At 30.6% G+C, this 21,701-nt stretch overlaps 1 protein-coding gene across 1 annotated transcript; it reads left to right on the plus strand.

The window, feature by feature from the left end:
- Positions 1-829: 829 nt before the first annotated feature.
- On the plus strand, positions 830-8,211 carry LOC103571451 (serine protease inhibitor 42Dd). Its single transcript, XM_008549617.3, has 8 exons — positions 830-1,026; positions 1,096-1,315; positions 4,688-4,767; positions 4,875-5,057; positions 5,143-5,353; positions 6,889-7,088; positions 7,173-7,506; positions 7,598-8,211. Exons 1-8 carry the CDS (start codon positions 958-960, stop codon positions 7,732-7,734), a joined length of 1,434 nt encoding a protein of 477 aa, XP_008547839.1. The 5' UTR covers positions 830-957; the 3' UTR covers positions 7,735-8,211.
- The last annotated feature ends 13,490 nt before the right edge of the window (positions 8,212-21,701 follow it).

Genomic DNA, 21,701 nt, shown 5'->3' on the forward strand with positions numbered 1-21,701 from the left:
ATTAAAATTTTTTCTTTGATACTATTAAATGGTTTGAATTTTTTTAGGAAAGTTGATAGCTAACAAGTTCTTTTGATAGCCACAAAAACTATTCCAATCGGTTAACCAGTTTAACATTCGCAGAAAGTTTACCCACACACACGGAATTCGCTCTGAAAATAGTCAGAATATCTTCCTTGGACTCCAAAATGTCAACATCTAATGAAAATCCGATTTTCTAATATTGGAGTGAAACCAATATCTTACCTTATAAGCAACCGAAAACTTCTTTTTCAAATAATTTTTTAGTTAAAGTTTTGAATTTCGGAAATTAATTTTTTTTTCTAGAAAATTCCATATCTCTTTAAGAATCCTATTTCAAATTTCTGATCTCTACTTAAATTTTTCATGTGACAAACTAAAAGCATCTAATACCCTTTGTTGGTTAAATGTCAGTTCTTTTGTAATAATTGTAATGATTAAAAGAATTTGAATTCACTTGTAAATCTAACTATCAATATGCATATCAAGCTGTCTTATTGATTACTATCTGAATCAATTTATGCCATCAAAAATAATGGGAAATGAAAACTGAAGAACTGCTTCCTGATAATTGTTTATGACTTCTTGAAATTATTTTTCCAAAGAGCACGAAAACATTACCGTGATGGCTATTCTTATTCACAAGAGAATAAATATTTAATAATTGATAGATTAGTGTATCAAACTCGTAACCAGGAAAACGGTTACTTTTTTGTTAAACAAATGATAAGAGTAAAAATAAATAAATAATTAATTGAGCCGAATCCGTATCATATAAAGCAAAGAATTTTATCAAAAGTTGATAAGTAATTATTTATCGTGCGTCATTCTCAATTAACATCCGTGAATATAAATTTGGTAAGATACATAAATACGTTGTATTTAATGGCAGAATTTATTTAGGAGTGCTTATTTAAACCTAAAACAATTTTCAAAATGAAACTATCTACTTTTTTAATAATTTTAATTGTTTTAATAATTCTGCCATCGAAGAGTGGACCTGAAGTAAGTATAAATATTTTGAAAATGCAAAGTTTAATTGCTATATTAAAATATTAATGGTTTATAATTAAGGCATGTGTATCAAACAATAAGTTTTGGGATTGGATAACAAACAGAAATTGTAAAACTACTACTGCTACAACTACTACTTCTACTACTACTACTACTACTACCACTACTACTACTACTACTACTACTACTAGTCCTACTGTCCTAAAAACAACTGTTACTCCAAAAATTTCTTCTCAGATGGCTTCAGTAGCGAATGACAGCACTACAACAGTTTCTCCTAGTAAGTTTTTTACTAAATGTTATTGAAAATTTATCTCATAGAGACACATAATAAATTTACAAAGATATCTTAAATTTTTAAGCCTTAAACATGTTTTCTTGCAAATTAATTTGGTACTAATTTAACAAGAAGTTTGTGATTTTTAATTAAAAAGATCACAAATATTTCGTTTTGTAATGATTTATTAAATTGAGAACTGACTATACTTTTACAATAATTTGATCGGTATAAAGGTCGGTAACGGTCAGGTATAAGACGCTCAGCGAGCGTGGTCAGAGGTTTCGTCAGTAACTGCTTGTTCAATTTTTAAGTCACCCGGGTCGAAAAATTTGATCTGTTTTTAATCAACTAAAAATTTTAAGTTATTTTTATTCAATTTTATTTTTTATTTATATTTAATTAATATGTAAATTTTAATCTAGTTTTGCCCTTACTATTCCTTATTTAGACTATTTTCAGATTTATTTTCAATAATTTTTGGTCTGTTTTTATTCTTATTTCGATCAAAATCAGACTTTTTCTGTCAATTGTTTTTAGTCTGTTTTTGTTTTAATCTAGATCAAAATCAGACTTTTTCTGTCAATTATTTTTAGTCTGATTTTGATCTATATTCGATCAAAAACAGATTAAAATTTTTTTGTTATAATTATAATGATAAATAATATAAAGAAAAAAATTAATGAAAGTTTGATATTTTTTTGCACATTGAAATAAAATAATATTTAAATAAATAAATTAGCCTCAATTAACATATAGATATTACTTTAAAAAAATTTAACTTTATCCTCCTTCTTTTCTTCTGATAGTGCACCCTATTAACTGAGACTCTCTTTGAACATACATTCTGAGAATGATCAACTATTTTTCTCTGGCTTCTTCTACCTCCAACTTATTCAATTCCTTATCATCATCTGTTAGATATTTTTATAAATACAGAAATTTATTATTATAAGTTTATATTCAAAATGAAAGAAAATCTTAATTTAAAGAATAATTGGTGAAAAACCTTGCCATTAAAAAATGAATTATCCTAAGGAACTCAAAGATTGTGCGACACTGAGTAATCTTAATTAAAAAAAAAAAATTACGTGACAAAATTTTTTTTCAATTCTTTGCTTCATTAAAAGCGTTATATAAAAGCAATAAATTTGAATTCAACAAATAATTAAGAAAAAAAATTATCATTTCCATTTATGGACAAAATTAATTACTACATGATTTATTAAAAATAACAAGAATGAATAAAGTTCAATTAAACTTACTGCTCATGGGAAGTGATTCGGGATTATCTAGATATAGAGGATTATTTAAATTTTCTTGATATTTGAAACGTGCTGTTGCTATTTCGTATTACAATGTCACAGAGGAATATTTCGATACGGTTTTTAATGTCAGAATATTTTTCGATTTTATTTAGTGAATTAAAGAAATTTTTGTTGAGATTTTAACCCCAATTTTACTACTTTCGGTAAATATTATTAATATTCTATCAAGACAACTAAAAAATATAGCTGTCAGATAATCATTAACTGCCGCCATTTTTAAACAATAGACACTAAATAAATAGTAAACAAAAAAAAATCCATTCTAGACCTTAGAATACCTTATATAAATTTTTTCTAGACATAAATGAAATTATTATAAGTCCACGATTTAATCTAGTTTTGTCCTTGCACAATTTCAGAACAAAAATTTTTCTAAGTTCCAGAATTAATCTAGTTTTGTCCTTCTGTATCGCAATTGTTTTTTTAAAACAGCAGATCAATACAGCTTAAAATTTTTATAAAAGACCAAAAACAGATCAACTAGTTTAAATACAGACCAATTAGTCCAAATGCAGTGCACTTAGACTAAAATCAGTCCAAATATTTCGACCCGGGCAAGCTATCATCAGTCAAAGAGTGCCGTTTCGGGAAGGGTATTTCCGTTTTTGATTGGTGCAAAATTACCGGAGTTGGGGAATTGTTGTTAAATAAGAGGATTCTGGAAAGGGTATTATTTATTTAAAAAAAAGGGTTGTTTAAACTAAATGTGAGAAGATTGTTAAATCGAAAATCTGGTCGCCATCTGATAAACAGATGGGTTGTAAAAAATTTGTCCGTTTGTGTCGAAGGTTCGTCTAGGTCATTAAAGGGATCATTTGACAATGTCAACTATTTTAATTTGTCTGTCATAAATTTCCGAATTTTGAATTTTATGATGTCTTTGTTAAAGTCTGTCGAATATTTTAAAAACATGAGTAAACTTAAGAGTACAGTACAATTTTTTTTCATAACTTATAAAAACTGAGGTACATAACTAAACAAAATATTTATAATGATAGTACAGTATCTTTAAGGGTGATGAACTGAAGATGATCGCACCTGTTACGTCCCCGTAATATTTATTAATTAAATTAAATTAATTATTTTTTTTTATAAATTAATTTTATCCGATGTAACGAAAATCTGTTACGAAGATCAGGCAACTGAAAATTTTTCTCTATTTATTTTGAATATCATTAGAAAAAAAAGAAAAAAAGGCTATTCGGCAGCTGAAATGGAAGTAGATTTTTCATTATTTAATTATTTCATCCTTTCAAACAAACATTAATAACCGAATAAATTTTTTTTTTAACATTCTCGAATATTCTCAAGGTTATACAACAAAAAATTTTAAGTTAAATGCAAAAGTATTTAAGAATTGAAATTACAAAATTGAAAAAATTATCGGAATGATAAGTTGAATCGCGAAAATTGAAGTTAAAGAGAAAAAAATTATCTACGAAAAAGTATTCTATGTTCTTTACTATAGAATTAATAGTTAATACGAAACTAAATAAAATAATTTAGGTTAAAATTTCAATTATGATAGATCTAAGTGTCATACTTGAAATCAGTAATATACACTGTAAATAAAACCAAATTGAATATAGACACTTGAATTGAAAGATCATGATTTTAAAAGTGTTACACAGTAATAATATGGATTCTATCAGTTTCATAAATTTACTAAAGAATACAATAGTTAGATTTCTATGAAATCTACTAAAAGATTTAGCGTTTTTGAGTCCTCGAAATTTTAGTATTTCCTTAAGTACCCTGTATTCCCCCCCCCCCCCCTATATATTGTTGTTAAATAAAATTTTAACCTAGGCTGAAGCTTGGACGAATAGTCAGTCCCCGGGGCCCGGCATAAAAAAAAGTAAACTATCGAACAAAGCCTAGGCTATAGCTGCCAAAGCTTGGCAAGTGACAAAAGAGCCAAGACTCAGTCTAAACGAGTATTATTCGACCAGTTTCGATAAATTTTCAGTAATCACAATTATTGAACAAAATAATTCACAATATGGTTCACAGAACGATATTTTGTACAGTACAAATTTTATTATAGAAATCATTGATGATGATGAAATGCAGGCTATTCTGGATATTTCAACCAGCATTAATCAATTTTCCTTCGAATTACATGAGGTAATCAAATGGTTTACTAAAAAAAGGAAATATAAATCTATAGAAATAATAGATTCCGTGGGAATAATTATATAATTTACACAAGTATATATTATTTGTCTAAAAAGGTGATTGCAAAAAATACAAATGGAAGTTTTATTTCATCGCCATTAAGTGCAGCAATGGTACTTATGATGGCAGCTCATGGTGCACGGGGTGACAATGCCGAAGAAATGAATTCAGTGTTACATATCGATACTAAGAACATTACGTACGAAATGGGCATAAAGTCTTTGATTAAAATGCTTGACGTAAGTTATTAAATGAAACGTCTTATTACTATAACATCTAACTTTTTATATCTAATATTCTAATACCTAGCATTAATTTGCTCAGTTAATCGACTCATCAGAAGTTCAATTGACACATAAAATATATGCGGCAAAAAATATAGAAATCGACCCACATTTTATGAATTTCATAAATACAACCTTTGAATCGTCAATAAAGAGTGTTGATTTTTTAAGTTCTACCAATACTGCGACAAAAATAAATAATTGGTGGGTGGAACAAACTCATCATCGTATAACAGATATCATAAAGCCTGGTAAGTTTTTCTAAAAAGTACTAATCTATATCTAGGTAGAAAAATTGAACCTCAATTTCAACCTCAAATTTAAGCTGCAAATGAACGTAGTATCGAATCTCATTAGGCTTCTATGTTGCGTTTATTTGCGCTTCAGCACTGTAGAGGTTCAAATGAGGTTCTATGTTTTAGAAAAGGTACAAATAATTATATTATGAATTATCAATAATTGACTTTGCAAAAATGTGTGTGTGTAAAAAATATCGATCGATCAGTTGACCCTGCGGGCCAGCTCCAAAACTTCTCGCTGTTTTCGAGCATTTTTAGCTCGAAAAATTGTTGTGAATACGTTTTTGAGCTCTTCGAGCTCGAAAATACTGTTGTATGACTTTGTTTTCGAAAAAAAACGTATTTTACCTTTTTTTCTTTAACGATATTTCTCGAACGAAGTAGCCAATGGAGACGGTTAAGGTGGCAATCGACGCGTTTTATTGAGTTCCACTGCTGATCAGATTTTAAGATTGATTTATCAAGTCGTTTTCCAGAAATTTCGAAAATACTAAAAAAGTTTTTTTTTTAATTCTTTCGACAACGGTTTCTCTTGAACGAATGAACCGATTTCGATGTTTGGGGTGGCATTTGACGCGGCTTATAAAGTTTCAGAGCCTAGTTGATTTTGGAATCAATCCATCGAGCATATTACAAGTTATCCAAAAAAATATTTTTTTTTAAATTTTATTTTTGGAATATCTCTGAACAGTTACAGATTTTTACATACATACGTACGTGTGTAAGTACTCACATACATACATACATACATACATACATACATACATACATACATACATACATACATACATACATACATACATACATACATACATACATACATACATACATACATACATACATACATATATGCACTCGGACATCATCTTGAAATTAGTCGGAATAGCTTCCTAGAACCTCAAAACGTCAAGATTTGTTTGAAATTCGATTTTCGAAAATCGGACCGAATCCAATAACTTTCCTAGTAAAAATAAACGAGGGTCGCCTCGTTTGTCATCTATCGTTGGCAATGATTTCTAGCGACGCTAGCGAGGCGCTAGTCCATGCCTCCTTTCATTTTTACTTGGGTTCCCTTTTTTTTTAATTCTCGATTTTCTTGATGGAAGTTAAAAAGTATTACTCCGTATGAACTCGGACCCAGAGTTTTAATATTAAAATAATCTCACCATGGGAGTTAACTTCACTCGATGAACATTAAATATATAAAAAATGATCCATTGTACATTCACTCTTTAACCTAATTTAAAAAATTACATCCAATTTACTTGAAGGTTCAATAAATACTTAAATAACCATGAATTGTTTCGAGTTTTCCCACGGCATGATAATATTCGGAGATAGGAAGGGAAAGGAACACAAGACGCAAAACCAACTCTTGTGATCTTGATCTTAAAATTACGCCATTGTCCATCTGATGGCATCAAATTTCATCCGAATTACTCCGAAAATTTGTTGCATTATATTAAATCTACAAAATAACATTTCAGCAAATATGCTTGTTCTCATCAATGCGTTAGTTTTTACGGGAGTTTGGGATTCAACGTTTGAGAAAACAAATACTCGCTTAAAGAATTTCCATCTTAATGATATAAATTCCAAAGAAGTACCCATGATGAATCAACTTATTCAAACACCATATGGTGTTCTTCCTGACATTGATGCAACATTTGTTATACTAGATTACGAGGTATAATAAGATTTCTTTTAAATTAATTCAATTATAAACTTTATTATTATTATTTTTTTTTTTTGCATTTCTAATCGTTAAAAGAATTATTATGATGATGATTTAATGAGAATGATTATCATTCTACCAAAAAAAATCAATGGGCTTGATACTATTGAAAAAAAAATACACAAATTACAACTTGCTGAGCTTAACGGTAAATTACATCAAGTGGATTTGTCACTGCCAAAATTCAGAATTAACAATACAATCAATTTAGAAGATATGCTTCCTAAATTAGGAATGAAAATTGCATTCCAAAAAGTCGCTGACTTTTCCGGGATCTCAAAACTAAGTTCCGGGCTAAAAATGGATAAGGTAACTCAACAAGTAACGATCTACGTAAACGAAGAATATACCGAAACTGCAGCTATTATTAGTAAGAAATGATATAATATTTTGACATAAATCTCTGTAATTATGATACAATAATAATTATTAATTTAAACGTAACGAAATTATTTTTGCAGAATCAAATTACAACCACAGAATGAAACGCAGCTCTCCATCGTTAGAAAAAGTTTCGTTTTATGCTGATCATCCATTCTTCTTTCTTATTGCAAACAGTAACACTGTTTTTTTTACTGGTCGTGTTGTCGATATTTAATTGTGAGCAATTGGACATTGTTATATATATATTAAAAAATTAATTATTTATAATTATAATTACTGTATAGTTATTTTAAGATAAAAAAACACCATAAACTTTTGATAGTTGGTATTACCCGGGTGAAAAGGTTTAGATCTGACCACATATAATTATATCTGATCAGATCTGACAAAGTAGATCTGGTCAGATCTTTAAATTGTCTCTATCTAGCGAGATCTGATCATATATAATTATATATGATCAAATCTGAACCTTTTTTTTCCCGGGGATCCCCATTAAAAAAATATTAAATTGCGAAAAAAAAAAGATAATTTCAATTCAATCCGAAATGTAACCTGATATATTCGAAACGTCACTTAGAGGAATTATAAATGATTTTAATTAATGAAAAAATCCCGGTCACTGCTGGGCTCGAACCTGCAGGTTCGTTACTATAGTAACTTCCTTCAACTCCGTGGCGACTACAGCACGCGCATGCGTATTGTCGCGAGTGCTTATTATTTACAATATTGGAAGTATTTGAGGTTACGGTGCCTTATATTGAAACGTGCGTTTATTTTTTATTGAAAAACTGTACATTAAGTTTGTTATTGTCCAAAAGTACTTCAAAAAATGTTATAATTATGTGTCAATAACTGATAATAAGTTCAATGCTATTTTAAAGTTATCATCATTGGTAAGTTCGGATGTATTTTATTGATATTTAAATATACGCGGTAACTTATTGTTTAGTAATAGCTAAGATTTGAATTATTAATCATTACTGGTGTTGCCACTTGGGGCAGCACTTCCCGGTCTCACTATGCATAGTTTAAATTTTCCACCAATCATAAAGTTCGGTTACACTAGGCGGCCATCTTAGCCTTCTGAGCTAATCAGAAAATTCAAATTCATTGACGTCAGCATCGATCTGCGGCATTGTTCCAGCATTTTTTTATTCATCGCTCTTTATAAGTAACTACACCTGTTCAAGTTTTATAATCAATGATTATTATATTACTCTATTTATTCACTTTCTCATATTACAATTAGCTTCAGTGGTCTAATTCCTCTAAATACTCATTAAATTCAGTGTGAATACATGGCATTCGAAAGTACTTAAAATTAAAATTAAGGACTCAACTTTAAGGGAATTTTCTTTTCGATGTATGCAACAGTATTTAGATGTGTCAGCGAAAAAAAATAGTCGATTTTTTTAAAGCACCCTAATATACATGTATGTATATTATAACCGTGGGCCCTGACTACTTCGTGTCCAGTAGCTACGAACCACAGTTAACAAAATTTTCCCAAATAAATTAATTGATCAAATTTAAATTATGAATATAATTATAAATTACAATTATTTTCTTGCTGGTTCTGAAACGGGAAAATAGATCTCAAGGTGTAAGTAGACTCGTCCTGACCGGACACGCGGCTGAAATATACTTAACTTACGAGACACTGGTGATAATTGAATTTAATACGAAATACAATAAGATTTACACTTTATTTAACCAAAGTTCCCAAATAGCTACAAAGTTTCCCCTTTATTATGAAATTTCAATATATAATTAATTAACGAACTCGGTGTCCAGCGACAACTGTATAATTATACGCACAAATATTTATTGGACGCGAGAACTAAATTAAGTATTAAATTGATGTCGCGTTGAAGAGAGAGAATATTATCAGGTGTAAATATATGTATATAAAAAACTATTAAAAATCTTATCTGGTTTAATTATGTATGACGTACTGAAGGAATAGGTCGTCGATGCATCGTTGAACACCCTGGGCTCGATGGTAAACTTTTTCCCGTGGATTGATCAGGTTCCTTTGGGCTGTTGGCTGACAAACACTCCTCACAACACCGCACTTAAGAATTTCACTTATGGTTTTACAAACCAATTTACAAAGACCAGGATATTCTCAAAAGAAATTTATCACAAGAAAAACTTTTCAATCAAATTTAAAATTATAAATGTAGAGTAATAGAATATTTAATGCGTGGATAATGTTCCTATCGCTTGAACCCAAGTATACAATGACTAGATATGATGAACTTATCGTTAGCCCAACTTATATAAATTGTAATGAATCCTGGTGCTAGAGTAGGACCTCGCTAAGCGTCCTCAGTCCACTCTAGGTGATGGCCAGGGCCTAAGTCTTCGAACAAGTGTTTGCTGGACCTTTTATATGTTAATTTTGGAGGAGAGGAACTACCTCACTGTCGTCTAAATTCAAACAAAAATTGATCTAGGTGGCCTCTGACATGGCCCTGGGTGACTGAGGAGTGTTAATTAACATAGAATTGTTATTATAGATGGCCGTAGAATCAGTTACATTTTGCGCTCGATTTTCAAGTCGTAAAATCAGAAACGGACGTTTACAATATGAACTTTTAAGTGGATGGTATTTTTTGACTTTATTAGGTAAAATAAAACATATAGTGTCAGAATTCTTAGATAATTCTATCATGTGATCCATTGCAATAATCCGACTCCTAAAGAAATCTACCTCATAAAAGTAATATTAATATATTTTCACGTTCATAGACATAAATTTTATTTTACTAACATTACTCATAAACTTGGAAGACATAAGAAGTGCGAAAGAAAGAAAAGTCAAAGATGAAGTAAAAGAAGAGAAGTAGTGAAAAAGAAAAAATCGTAAAAGAGTAATTTCATCCGCGAAAAAGATGGAGTACAGTATATATAGTAATATCTAACTGTCATGGGTGGAAAATCCAGAAAAGCTACGGCCTCTGGCCATGAGAAACGACGTGATCTTCACAGTCCATTGTCACGACGTCCGGTGCAGGTATGAGATAAAAGCACCTCTCATGCTTTCCGTTTGTAGACGACAAGCTAAAGTACTCTACGTCTTTTTTCGATTGACAAAAGGTGTGTCTAAATTCTTATGCACTACGTACCTTAGAATATTCATTGTTACGAAGAAATAGTGAGAAACTGTTATACAGACTAAACACCTTGAAAAAATAATTATTCTAATTGCGTACTCGAATACTAGGATTTTTTGTGCTCAAAAAATAATTTATAAAATTCGAAAAATTGTACAAAAAGTACGCTCCTGAATTTCCGATGAAAAATATTTTTGTATAATTATACATAATTATACATGACTCTATATTTTATTAGATCTGAAAATTGGCCAGATCTGTTCATATGTAATCATATATAAGTATATATAATCATGAATGAATGAACATAGTCATTCATAAAATCTCATTTAAAATATCTGTAAATTTTTAATTAACTGAGTAATTACATCAGGATTTATTGTCTTCATTAATATAAATGTCAGTTAAATTCAATATAAAAAAAAAAAAAAAAAAAAAAAAAAAAAAAAAAAAAAAAAAACATTAACTATCGGTTAACTACTATTTTACTAAGGGGTCGCCCATCGAATTAATGTCTCACGTCGATGTTACTTAACTTTGGTTATTTTTGGATTATAGCCTGATCCTCTAGTCCGCTATACACTCATAAATATATCAAATTTATAGATCCTACACAAATAATGCACCTACCGTAAAGGCAATATTGATTAATTCTGGAGCAAATCTTGAACGAGTCAAGGAGATTACAGGGATATCTTTTGGAATAGTGAACCGATTTTTTAGGTTCGAGGTGGCAATCGGGGAGTTTTATTGAATTCTAGGAATGATTGAATTTTGGAAACGTTCAATTGAGTCGTTTAAAAGATATTCGTGAAAAACTGAATTTTAGCATTTCTTTCTCTGACAATATCTCCGGAACGAATAAGCCGATTTTGATGTTCGAGGTGGTGAAAGACGTGTTTTATTGAATCCTAGAACTGATGAAATTTTCGAAACTTTTAATTCAGTCATTTCAGTGATATTCGTAAAAAACCGTATTTTAGGATTTTTTCTTCGACGATATCTCTTGAACTAATCAACCGATTTTGATGCTCCAGGTGGCAATTGATGCGTTTGAAATGTATTTAATTTAAAAAAACAAACTTTTTTTTCTGACAGTCTAATATGTATGTATATATACAAATATATTTTTTAGTCTCTTTTTCTTTTATCTATTATCAATGATAGAATATACCAGAGTTTAAGTAAATAACTTCCGCGAACTATCGATCGACACACTTTCCGCACAAGTTTCTCAAGTGACGTGTACAGGAATAAATGGGATGAGAAATTCTTGCGTAAGCTTTAAACTTTATAAGTACAAGCGATTATAATGTCAACTCAACCTCAACAAGCTAAACTTGTTGTCAAGTTAAATTAAAAAAATAATTCTGAGGATCATCCTTGGTAATTATGCATACACGGAGAGAAATTTTCAGTAACAATTACACATTTCATGGGAATAGTTCTTATATCGTATGAGAACAGGTGTTTTTGATATTTCGATTATAGGAACAGTACTCATACAAATTATGGTAATCATTGTTATCTATATGGGTCATGTCCATACGATATTGAATTGTTTTCTATCGAATTATGGTAATAGTTCTTATATCAATATGGTAATTTTTTCTGTAAGAGATTGGTAATCATTCCCATAATATAATGGCAATCGTTTCTATACTACTATTGGCAGGGAGTGCAACGAAACGACATCTGTCGACCGCATTAAATCATCATCAATAAGCGTTTAGAAAATGACGTTTTTGTTTTTTTTTTTTTTTATTGATATTTAGATCACTTCAACAGCTAGGGTCATTAAAAACCAACAAGTTACATATATATGTGAAAATTAATAATCGGTTACATATGTAGCATAAAAAAGGGTACATACTAATTTTATTTAAGGTTCCAGCTTGTCTGTTTTCTTTTAAGATAGTATAAGGCTTTAATTTTGAGATCAGGAAGTAAGAATTTTAAACTACAGTTAGAGAGCGAGAGAAAAAAAGAGCGTGTATGTGTGAGAGAAAGCGTGAAAGACCTGAGATATGTATCTTGGGGGTGTCAAGACAGTACAGAAAGTGGGGGTTGAGGTGCAGAGTTGAAGGGTGCAGGATGGAAGAATGTAGAGAGTTGACCGGGGTCAGGCAGAAGGTTTTTAACCAGCAATCAGGCAAGACATGCCTAGACTTTTCTTTTGTAACTATTATGAAGTTTGTGTTTTTCTATTTTAATAAACTTCATTATACCGTAAATATCACACTTTTTCCTTATTCCTATTTTTCCATTATTATACATATATAATAATATTTATGAATGTTAATTTTGACGTTAATAGAAATATTTGTTATTTAGATAAGTGGTTTTATGTCATTATCGGTCAGAAAATTTTTCTTTAGTGAGTTGTTTTATGTGGTCCAGGCATCCATGCATTGTGTCGGCGAGTTTATTGACAGTGCATTGTTGAGTGAGGTTTGGGCATTCTGTTTACCAGTGGTATATGGTTGGCGGGAAAGGTAGGCAGAAGTGACATTGTTTCGATGATTCTTTATTGAGGAGGTGGTTATGGGTACTATTAATGTGGTCTATCGTTAGCCTGGTCAAGAGAACTTGGTCGGCTCTAAAAGCACAAAGCAGGCTAGCTTGCCATATGTTGTCGCGGCAGGCGTAAATCGGCGACAGGTTGTTTTCTAACCACTTGGCATTTTAATAAGCTTCTTTAAGGAAGTGGATAACTCTATTGTAGTCTTTGTAGAGAGTTTTAGCAGTTGAAGTGGTTGGGATGGACGTCACCTTCTTGGCTGTCAGATCCATGCTAGTGTAATGTCTCTTCCTATTAGTACTGGCTGTCTGATTTCTTTTTATATGCATAGTATTAATGGGTCAGAGTCGTTGATGTTCTCTCTTGCTTGTAGTGAGGACAAAGTCAGATAAAACGAATCCTAGTTGGCTGTTTTGGTCTTTGAATATTTTTAAGGCGTATGGTCTGAACCCACTTTGTACATGAAATAAGAAGTTATGATTTTTCACGTACTATCTCACACGCTGTTTAACCATTCTCTTCATGATTTTACATACCGTACATGTGAGTGCAAGTCATTGATAGTTTGTGGGTAATTATTGGTTTCTATTGGGTTGAGATATAGAAATGACTGTCGCTCGTCTGTACACATTGGAAAACACAGAGATCTATATGGAGTTGAACAGCTCAAGTAGGTAGAGTTTGCTATCCTTTGAGAGATGTTTGTAGAAAGCACATGGTATGCCATCGAGACCTGGGGAGTTGGACTTACATGAACCCATTGCACAGTTGAGCCCGTTTATAGAGAATTGTTAGTCGATCCCATCTTTGTATCTGGACTTGTCATTAGGCAAATGTGTCGAGTTTTCTGAATCTACTTTGGTCTTGTGGTTGAGGAAGGTTTGGCTGTAGTTATTATTACTGATGTTTCTAACGAACACAGATGTAGTTGGTTGAAGCTTGAAAGTTGAGTGTCTTGATGAAGTAAATCCATGATTCAGCTTTGTTTTTTTTAATTGTTTGTCTGTCTTTCGCTCTGTTTTTTGTAGTTAATCTGAAATTCCAGATACTGTTTTTTGTAATATTTATAGAATGTTTGTTTTGCAGCCTTGATGGCTGTTTTGCAGTCCTCAGACCATCATAGGACTTTTCTTATTAGAGTAGTGTTAGCAGTCTTAGCTATAGATTGCTTTGATACCTTGGTGATGTTTCTGGATAGGTCTTCGAGTAGCTTGAGACAGTTAATGGTGTTAATTGATGTCTGTCTGGGAGAGCTTATACTGAAGTCTATGGCACTTGTGTTACCAGTAGCTATGGAGAAATGTGTGTTCGGTTCCGTCATTAAGTAGAATCAGATCTTAGGAATCACTTCCTTTCTTAACTAATTTTCCCTGGTTGTCTATTTTATTAGAGCTCCAGATTGGGTGGTCACTGTTCAAGTCGCCCGTGATAATAAAGGGTATTGGTACCTGGAGTACGGGGTTGTTGGGTTCCAACGCGAGGTCTATGGGGTCGTTAGATGGGAGATATATGTTACATACTATAAGCTTTTGGGGAACCTTGATGCTTTCTACTACCATTTCAAGCAGAGAATTGATGGTGATACGCTCAGATACTACTTCGTTCCTGACATAGGGCACTATTAACGAGTAAAGGATTTTCCTAGGTTAGTTTCTCAGATGTGCTGGGTGTATCTTCATCCATATTCTTTGAGAAGTAAGTTGTATTCAATGGGCATGCATTGGCCAATTGTCCCTCCTTTTTGAACAGAAAGAAATTTAATTTCACGTACATAGGTATGACTTCGATCTTGACATAGTAAATATTCTTATACTGACATAGATATTTTTCTAATGTAACACAGTGGTTTTACTATGTAACATAGGGACAACTCCTATGTTAACGTAATGAAACTTCCTGTGTCAACGTTGGAAAAATACCTGTATGACAATAGGAAAAATTGCTATTTTTTTTCTCCATGTACTATTATAGTAACTATTACCATGTTATTATCATAACGATACTCGTGTATTATGGGAAATATTACCATAATATATGGTAACGTTTACCACAGTTGTATAGAGCGGTTACCATAATATTATGGAAATATTTCACATACACTGATAGAAGGATTTCTTAGTATTAAAAAAAAATTGTTAATATTTAACAAATTATTTCTTAACGGAGCTTTATTTAAGAAATATTTATTAATATTTAACAAATCATTTCTTAAACATCATTTTTTTGTATTTAATAAATATTTCTTAGCATCTAATAAACGATTTGTTAATATTTAATAAACGATTTCTTTCCATTTAAAAAATGATTTATTAGTATTTAATAAATCACTTTTTAACATTTAATGAATCACTTTTTAATAATTAATAAATGAATATTTTATATTTAATATATTTTTTATTATTTGAACAAATTTTTTTTTTATATTTAAGAAATTATCTATTAACTTATTTATTAAAATTTAATTCATAAAATCACACAGTTCAAGAATATATATCTATATATGTTTTTGCATGCAGCTACACACATTCATTAATATTTGTATTTATAAACAAAAATAACTAAAACAACCATCGTATAAAATTTTCTGTTCTTTTAATTTCAAAATACAATTTCATAGTAATTAACACTATAACTAGAATAAACAAATTAAAATTTCTTATGTTAAACTACGCTGAGAAATAACATAAAATCCGTTTGATAGTACATGTGTTTTTAATGGTTTTATATTTGATTAAAATTGAACTGAATAAAATTAACAAGGCTTCCATATTTTCATAGTTATAATATGGATGACAATTTACAAAATACTTCTGATATAAATATTATTTAAGTATATGAGAGCTTCAGTTGTAGGTTACGTTTAACCAACAATGCAAGCTAGAACGGAGTAAACAATATGACGTCGCAACGACACACACATATACCTTTTTTAATACTTGTACACCACTACAGGCTCGTGTGTAGCCCTCTACCGACAAATTCGTCTAAGAAATATTTATTAAATATTAACAAGCCTTGTTTGGTGCTAACAAATATTTCTTTTATGTTAATAAGGCTTTGTTAGCATTAAAAATATTTCTTAATAATAAAGAAGTTACTTATTTCATTATAATAAATATTGTTAATAATTACTAAATATTTGTTAAATCCAAAAAAGTCAGTTGAGAAAAATTTAATAAATCAATTTATTACTCCTAAACAAATCCTTCTATCAGTGTATATTATAGTAATGTATCCCATGATATAAAGAGTTTATTCTCATATGCACGTAAGAACCGTTCCAATGTAGATTTAATACTATCGGCCTCTGAAAGCTATTCCCAAAAGTATGGGAATCATCACCATAATTTAATTACCATACGACACAGTAGCTAATACCACAATAATAAGTACAGTTCCCATAGTTATGAAAATTGGTTCTAGATATTTGTTTAATTGTTCCAGTGTATAGCCGCATATACGGCCTTTTACACTTTTTGCCTCAATATCGCAACTGCTTCCTCTTTTCTGCTTTCATTGTGCGCCTGTGACCCGACTTGTGCTTATACTGTACGGTACCAATACGGTGATACCCTACCTCCCACTTTGGCTGTGGGAGTATAGGGGCAAGGGAAACCACAGAAAAAACCATTGCCAGTACAATTCGGTTTGGGTGAAGCTCCAGTGATAGATAAAATTCCCATTTTACCAACCACTAGATCTTCATCCCGCGCCTAACAGTCAGAGACCTCCGTTCGAGTTCAATGCATGGCTAAACGGTCACCCAGCCAAGTAGCAATCATGCTCGATGCTGCTTAGCTTGGGTGATCGCCCGAGCCACACGAGAACCGACCGGCTGCCTCTGCCGTCTTTGTTCTAGATATTGTGAACGTGTAACCCATAATTGCAAGCAATTATTACCATAACGATATAGGATATTTCATAAATGTACTAAAAATGGTTAGCATAATTTATTTCTCTATGAATAGATGAAAGACTCAAAAAAGATAAGGTTTCTAAATATAAAAAAAAGTTAGCGTACGAATAACTATGAAAAAAAAAATACTTTTTTTTTTTGTAATTTAAACTGATCCACGCGCCTAGCTCGAGGTTTCCGTACAACTCGTCGCCTATTTTGGCTTGCCAAAAGAGTTGCTAATGATTCGCTAACGAGATACGTGCACTCGAAATGCTTTTTACAAAAGTGTAAGTAGGAAATATAGAATAAAAAAGTAAAAAAAAAAAAGAAATGGAGAGAAACTTCTAACAAAAAAAAAGATAAGAGGATAGAGTAGAATTTTAGTAGAGTGGGAATCCCAGACTCTTGAGACCTTTCCTGTTAGTTGCTTCTTAAATATTCTACTCTGTTTTCCGTGTTGGCGCGCTTCGCCTACCTCGTTATATCTGAGTAATGCTACGTTCTTTTGTCTTTGCTTCGAGAGAACAAGTTAAAACAGAGAAAATAGTATAGAAATAAGAATATGAAATTATTTCCGCCTACCAATATCTTTTCTATACTTATAAAAATATAAAACTTTTGTGTTAATCTTTCCAATGGTGCCATTCCTTTCAAGCATGATTGATCAACTTATTATTCGATACGCTTCGCAAGTTACTAAGTTTTCCATTAATAGACGACAATGCATCAATATAAAAGCCAATGGAAAATGCAATTCATGATGAATGAATAGCCAACTTAATTTAACTATTCTAACTTGTCTCGATGAGAAGCATTACTTGAAGCCATAATATTTGAGATTATAACAGTCAATACGTTGTAATTAATTAAACAATTTAATCATTAGTAAATTCAATAACATAGATTGCTGATTAATTTAAATTAATAAGTTAATGGGTGTTAGAGAATTAATGATATGTTAATTAATTTTGTGCATGAAGGGTAAATGTGTACGTGATGGATAATGAGCGGATGAGTCGTGGATGAAAGGGTTGACGTAAACTCCAGATCGATTGATGCAGTATGGTGTGTGTGCAACTCTCGCTCACTCCAAACGATATGTCAGCGCATGGAGACCATCGGTCGCACAGAATTATGGTAGCTCCGTAGCACGTCACCGTTTATGGGATTAATGGATACGTGAGCAATGTATTGAGCATGTGATCAAATGGTTTACGTTATCTATGACAGATGATTCCGTATCGTCCACTTTTTTTTTATTTAAATAAAATATTTTTCAAAACATATGTATTCTTTATGGAGATGAGACGTGTACTGTAACTAAGGTACCTGCGGGTAATAAGACCTGGCTAAGGGAGATTATGAATAGAATCAAAAATATTGCATTTAATTATCGAAATATATCATTAATTTTTATTTCAATACACTAGCCATAAAACGTAATGAAGTAATGGTAATTTTTACCATAAACAAACAAAATATTATACTTTTACAAAAATTATACGAATAGGCCTTATTTTACTATGGTATGGTAATAAGGTCTACGGGTTAAACAAACTGGAATAGCTTAACTATACTTAATAAAATTATTATTAGAGATGAATCATCACTTATATTTAGCAACAATACTTTTTAAGAATCAGAAGACTAGATTGTTTTGCTGAACAGCACTTGAAATTATCAGTATTCTTTTTTAAGGGTCAGAAGACTAGATTGTTTTTTATAATTTCTTCTGCGCTACGACAGCACATGACGGATGATGAAATATAGAAGACAGGGAACGTGGTATCGGGACTCTATAAATTTTTCGTAACATCTCTATGCAGGTCCCTTCTACTAGAGTAGCCTTCAGCGGAGGCGGTTATTTTAAATATCATTTCTGTCACTTAGGCTTTATTACCCGACAGGCCTTATTACCCGCGGGTACCTTATAAAAATATGGAGTTTATAACTAAATAATTTTATGAAAATACTTTTTATTACTTTTATTGCACACCTTAAGCGCGAATGCGCTGTGTGAGCCTTATGATCAAAATTATTTTTTCGGCTAATTTACTTACGTTAAATCATCTTTACACTTTTTTGATTATACTAAAATGAGTTAAATTGTATACTAGTGCAAGAATAATTTATTAAGAAATAATTTCGACCCGATATTAAGTCGGTTTATTATTTCATTGATTTAGAATAAATTATTTTATTCCAAGAAACCAGTGCTGTCAATTGTCCTGTATAAATCTTCGGAACCTCGATAACTTCCGAAAAATATAATAACTTGGCCTAATTTTTTTTTTAGTAGCTTTGTATCTTTTGATGCAAAAACCTTTGTGAAAATCACCATCTGACTCCTTTTTGGTTAATTTTAATTATTAATATTGATAAACTTGATACCGGTAATTAATGAAACATTTAGTTGCCATTTTTTATTTTTGTTATTATTAATTTTTTTTCCTTTAGTAAGGCCTCATGAGGACCTGACAAGGCCATCCTTAAAAAGCCCTTATAGTTGTTTGCGTTGAAGACCTCATCGGACCCCTATCAGGCAACCTTATGAAGTCCTCATAAGAAATAAGTTTTTGCATGCCAATTATATTTTCTATAAATTTTAAAATTTATAGAAAATATAAATTATTGATAATAAAATGAATATTAATTAATTGTCAAACAAATTGTCAAAAATTAGCTTAGCCTCTTATGTTCACTAATAAGTTATCAATATTTGAAATTAGAAGTTTGTTTATTATTATTCTTTTTATTGTATCCATTTATTGAACATGCTATATCTTGAAAAACTTGAAAAGTTTGTCCGATAACAAGAAAATAAATTCATTGATTTGTGTATCAGTTGTTTGAAATTTTCAAGTGAACAGATGATACCGAAAGCTTTTCCGTGTCACAAAAATCATGACTGTAAAGCCAAAGTTACAAGAAACTCCCACGAAAAAAAAAAATAAAAAACTATGAATTTTAAGGAAAAAAATAAAGCAAAAGACATACTAGAGTTGCTTTTGGTACAAGTGTGCGCAAGCTCTCTAAAGCTTCCCATTAAAATGCTAGCGACCAGGAAAGTTTGCAAAATTTATTGGCCAATCTTGCCTAGGAATATTTACGAGCCACCGTACAGTACAGGGAGCAAGAGGAAAAGTCACTTTATTTCAAACTAACCATCCCAGAAGCTATGTAATAAATACTCTATACTTGACCTCATGAAAATTTCTCAACGTTTACCTGGGTCTAGAGTAATTTAGAAACCACGTCATTCAGCACTATTCAACAATCTCATTCGTTTCAATCGAATTAATCCAATTTATGAAGTTTAATTGTGAAAATTGAACATTCATCTAACAAGTTGATTTAATAAATATATAAACATATTTTTGAATAAATTTAACTTCTCATACTTCCAAACACTACGCATAAAAGTTTTTTTGCGTGCTTATCATTTATGCAATAATTTAACTGACACTATAGCAATACTCTGCTCCATTTTTTTTTGTCCGTCAATTAAGTTTTTTGCAGCGTAAACTTTTTTTTATAGTAAAGTTTATATAATTTATACTTACAACTTATAATAAGAAAAATCATTAATAAATTATTAACAAGTTTTATTCTCCTGAGTCGAAAAAACGAGTGTCAATGAGTCTACATTAATGATTGCGATTAATTTTAATAAAAAAAAAAAACTGCTAAGTTAAGTCGTAAGTTATTTGCAATTAAGTGAAAATTTTCTTAAATAATATAAATTTTGTTGCTTAAAATTAATTATATTAAATTTTTAGTTAATTGCAAATAACTTACGACTTGTGAGAAATATCGAAAATTACAAAGAAAATATCAACAATAACAAAGTTAAAAATTGTGTCTTCGATAGCATAACTGGTTTGCTCGATATTGAAAATATCACAGCGATAAAGAATCATATACAAGTGAAACCAACCAAATCATCGCTATTAGTAGCTATAATAACAAAAAGTGATCATCACTATTAGGCAGTGAATAATTACTTTTTGCACCATTTCAAATGTAAGAGAGTATCTATGATTTTTTGTTGAAATACTATTTGATTAATAAATGATTGTCATAAAAAAACTTGAAACATTTCTTTATTGTTTTATTCCAAAGTTTGATAGGAAAGTGATGAAAATAGAGATGTATGCATTAGACTGATTCAAAAAAATCGACTATTTTTGTTTTTCTTCATTATATCGAAAATATTATTGAAAATGACGAAAATAAATACTGTGGAAGTTTGAGCTCTTAATATTAATATTAAGAGCTGCTGCATCGTAATTTCCTGTTTTCTGTTTAAATAACATGGAAAAGTTTATTTTGTAAGCTTTGGAATTTTGTAACTCACGATGGGACCAATACTTTTAAATGTTCAAGACCTAGTTTTATGGAAAATTTGACGATCTATAAAAAAGGTCTCTTATAATTTTTCGATATTTTTATTTCTTCAAAAGTTATTCGAAGTTAAAGTTAGATTGACGATAAATTTTTACAATTTTTAAATTTTTTGACGCAACCATCTACTTTATCGGAAAGTTTTATAAGATATTTTTTGTAGAGCATAATATTCCCTATAACTTATCTTAAAGAAAATTTTCGATATTTCTCATAACCCTAGTAGAAATAATCTAGAC

Source organism: Microplitis demolitor, chromosome 7 (assembly GCF_026212275.2).
Source record: "Microplitis demolitor isolate Queensland-Clemson2020A chromosome 7, iyMicDemo2.1a, whole genome shotgun sequence".
NCBI classification, from domain to species: Eukaryota; Metazoa; Arthropoda; class Insecta; order Hymenoptera; family Braconidae; genus Microplitis; species Microplitis demolitor.